Source organism: Theobroma umbraticum, unplaced genomic scaffold (assembly GCF_002168275.2).
Source record: "Theobroma umbraticum cultivar Fairchild unplaced genomic scaffold, ASM216827v3 scaffold_20.0, whole genome shotgun sequence".
Lineage (NCBI taxonomy): Eukaryota > Viridiplantae > Streptophyta > Magnoliopsida > Malvales > Malvaceae > Theobroma > Theobroma umbraticum.
The window spans coordinates 5,495,474-5,499,334 of NW_018397266.1; the positions used below are offsets into that span (position 1 = coordinate 5,495,474).

A 3,861-nucleotide genomic window follows, 5' to 3' on the forward strand; every position below is an offset into this window, starting at 1 on the left:
CTTATTAGAAACTTTCTATTTTCAAGCAGCATTCTTCACCAACTTTCTTTCAATTGATTAATGCTCTTTTTAACTGTTTGAGGCTTCTCTCTCTTCAACTTTAACCGATTAAAATAGGCAAAACAAGGTAAGAATTCTTCAACTTTGAATTTCTTAGTTTGGCACCTTTGGATAATCGTCCACATTTTGAATTGGATTTAATGCTTCTTGATACTTCAAGCTTGATCTTTAACCCATTAACTCATTTGGTTAATTGATTAAAAAGCTTATAGTTTGCACCTAGTATATTCTTCATCAATTATGCCTTATGCTAACTAATTAAGGCTTTTCTTCCTTCCTTTGATGTAGCGCCTTGAATAGCCTTCACTAATTAAGGCTATATGTTAACCAATTAACATTATTATGATTTTACTTAACCTTTTGTTCTTTGCTCGTTTTAACTAATTAACCATTTTTTGTAACATAACAAGCTTCTTGACTTGCTTTCAATCAACAATTTCATTAAAGGAATTAACTTTGTCCTGCACACTTAAATAATATAATTATACCTTAATAAAAGAAGAATATTTTGTTATCATCAAAACATATGAAGTCAACAAGTTTATCATTGACATTTTCATTGGTCCAAGTTTCTTTCAATCAAATTGGTATCATAAGTACTTGAGACTTTCAACAACAAACTATGGTGAGAAATCAACATTTATATATATATATATATATATATATATATATATATATAAAAAGCATGTATTGAAGTCTCTTAAAACTCCAAGATGAATATATTGGATAATAATCCTAAAACAAAACAACTATATTGAGAAAAAAATCCTAGAACAATTGTCAAATATATAGTTGAACTTGAACTTAGATTATTGGCCAAATAATTGTTAACTAAAAGATCCCCTTCTTGGACAACCTCATCAAATATGCATAAAAAAGATAATACTCAATAAAGTTGATGATTTATTTGTGTATATAACTAGACCTTTGGAAAATTATTATTCAATTTTGTAATTAATTTTATCGGATACATAATAAATAGCTAGTTAACCAACTCATTCCGAGTACATAAATATAAAGGGGTTATAACAAACCACGATGAGGAAAATCAAATGATTAGTAACAAATTACTGCAAAAGAACTTTCGAAATTCCAACACATTGAAAATGAGAATTGTTTTCGTAGTTGGAAATACTACAACACCTAGCTTACACACACATCTTTAATTTGCAGTAGAGTTTAATATTATTAGCAGAAAATACTGCAACAGCAACACGTAGTAGGAAGGTCCAAGCTCTTTCAAGAAATTTGCAATCTCTTCAATCTGTCACGCACTCGGGAATTCTGAATGCCAATTCTTGAATATGCAGCCTGCAATACACCAACAGCACAAATATCAGCTCCAAAGGCCCGCATATTGCATGCTATATAGTATGTGATGAAGCATTCGATGAATACAATAACAAAATAAAGTATTCATGATCGGACTTAAAAGACAAAAGTTGATGCAATAATTCCAAGTCTCCAATTTGGATTAAAGCTTTAATTCTTTGGCAGTTAAGTAAGTTCAGAATCCTCCTTTTGGTTGACCTCCGACTGTTTGTGTTACTTGGTTTGTTAGGCTCTCTTGGTTGCTGTCAAAGGCTCAGGCTGCTGTAGAATGGTTTGTTCCCTTTTTTAGGTTTCCTTCTCTTCAAGGTGAGGTTTTCTTATCATGCGTTTAGGCTTGCTAGGTGGGGCTGAACGTGTCTCGATCGGTTTTACGCTGATTATCTAGTTTTTTTATTCTTGATTTCTAGGGTTTTTAATTAGGTCTTGAATTTTCTTACTGGTCTCCGTTTCGAGTTCATCTGCACTTGCGTAGGTTAAACAGTCAAGTTGAGAATTGAAGTCAAAGTATAAGTTAGGCATAGAAAAAGGAAGATGAAGAAAAAAGAAAGAAACTGTAAACTAAACTCTGATCTGGTTTGAGAATCCAAATCCCTCAAGAACGATATACCTGGGAATGAAGTGAAAGGACGACCTTATTCCCTACAATATGATACGTTGCACTTAGAACTTCCGCTCCTTCTTCCTCAAGGATACTGATAATGTCACATAACGCAAACTTCATATCCGTCCCAGCGACTAAATTTACTTGGATAGTAGAATCGAAATCCGTTATTTTTATAACTGGGGATATTCTTGTCGCAGTCGACTGTCCCTCTTCTAGCTGCGCTTTCTTTTGCTTCAGTTCCTCCGTTCGTTTTTGCAGTTGGTTCACATAAATGGTGGCACGTTCCAGGAGCGCATGGATTGACATCTACAAGAATATTCAATGGCCTTATTTCACCTTGAAGAGTAACAGCGAAAAGGGGAAAAATAATGGGAATAAATAGAGAGAGATGACTGTACCTTGCTTGGGTGAGGAGGAAGGAGAGCGACGAGATTCGAAAAGAGAACTTTCATTTGTGATCTTCGTTCTCTTTCTATCAAATTTCGGTTCATTCTTGTTAGGGATGCAGTGCCTCTGGGCATGATGCTTTCTTTTTAGTCTTTTTGTTTCCAGCTGCCCAAACACCGAAGACGTGCAGCTTTGGCCCCGAATGATATTGGAGTATATATATAGCCAAAAGTCAAGCACTCCAAAATAGTAGCTGGCGTCAATGTTTTGAAAGAAAAATATATACATAGTGCACTTGGCGGAATTTTACTTGTTTTTATTTTATTTTTTTTAATCAAATTTCATGAGTGTTATTAAACCTGATACAAAATATACCCTTATTCAAATAAGTAATAAATAAAATTTATTACATAACTGTTCAATTAATGAGATTAATAGATCTTTCTAGAATAAATTAGTAGATAAATTTATATCTGATTAACGATTGTAATGTGACTATGTGGTGCGTATTTTCATCTTCGTGACGAGTTTCGTGGAGGTAGAGATACAATTTGTGTCGCTGCGCCGAAATAGGCCAGTGCCTTTCAAATTACAAAAGCCGGTTGTAGGGACTATTTATGTCATCAATGATGTAATTTCTTGCACCGACCCAGGTGTCCATCTGACGAGGGAGGTTAAAAGCATACAAACCCAACCTTTTACTGCCAAACACAAAACAGTAAAATATAAAGATTTTTTAAATTTAATTGAAAATGTATTGGCCTTTATTAATTTGTAAAATATATTCTTATTTCTCTAAGATTTGGTTGGAAGCACATTTTTCTCTCGAAAAAGTACTAGTCTTAATTATTTAAGTCCATTTTAAACTAAAAGACAAATCCTTCCTTTTTTATTTGCTTCTCCATCTTCATACTTTATTTCTGCTCTTGTTTTTGCTTTCTCATTTTATCACTATTCTTAGTCTTCTTGTCTGAAATTTTTAATTACAAAAATATGAGATTATATTAGTTCCAAATATAATTAAAATATTTAACTAGTTTTAAAATTATCTTTAATTATTATCAAAAATTAAATTATAATTCAATTAGGTATTAAATATATTAAAATCATATATAATTTAATTAAAAAAATTTTTTGATACACTAACAGTATATAGCTTTTATACACTATTAAGTCATCAAATCACGACATCATTAATGAGGCTTTTATTTCTTTTAAAATAATAAAACACTATAACTATCAGACTACCAAATCATGACACCTTATTAATGAGGCTTTTAGATCACAGTGTCTTATTATTTTAAAAAAGTAAAGAGTTGATAAAAGGTCACACTGTCTTATTATTTTGAAGGAAATAAGAACCACCAAATACTTTTCTCTTTTCTATTGTATTCAGTCAAATTTTTTTTTTATTTTAGATCAAATAAACTCTAATAACTAATTAGTGAATGTAACAGAAAATGACAAGTGACATTTTA

The 3,861-nt window shown here is 31.5% G+C and overlaps 1 protein-coding gene across 1 annotated transcript; it reads right to left on the reverse strand.

Annotated features, from left to right (window-relative positions):
- Positions 1-1,209: 1,209 nt before the first annotated feature.
- LOC110423572 (transcription factor bHLH167-like) lies at positions 1,210-2,542 on the reverse strand. The gene is made up of 3 exons (XM_021437810.1): positions 2,395-2,542; positions 2,000-2,302; positions 1,210-1,371 (listed from the first exon to the last, which is right to left on the reverse strand). Exons 1-3 carry the CDS (start codon positions 2,515-2,517, stop codon positions 1,300-1,302), a joined length of 498 nt encoding a protein of 165 aa, XP_021293485.1. The 5' UTR covers positions 2,518-2,542; the 3' UTR covers positions 1,210-1,299.
- Between the last annotated feature and the right edge of the window lie 1,319 nt (positions 2,543-3,861).

What these genes read in the sequence shown, in the direction of transcription:
- LOC110423572 (XM_021437810.1), bottom strand. Translation starts at nt 2,517, where the DNA reads ATGCCCAGAGGCACTGCATCCCTAACAAGAATGAACCGAAATTTGATA. An exon ending in TTCCTCCTCACCCAAGCAAG is followed by an intron (nt 2,303 to 2,394) that starts GTACAGTCATCT and finishes ATATTCTTGTAG; the next exon opens with ATGTCAATCCATGCGCTCCT. An exon ending in TCCTTTCACTTCATTCCCAG is followed by an intron (nt 1,372 to 1,999) that starts GTATATCGTTCT and finishes GGTGTATTGCAG; the next exon opens with GCTGCATATTCAAGAATTGG.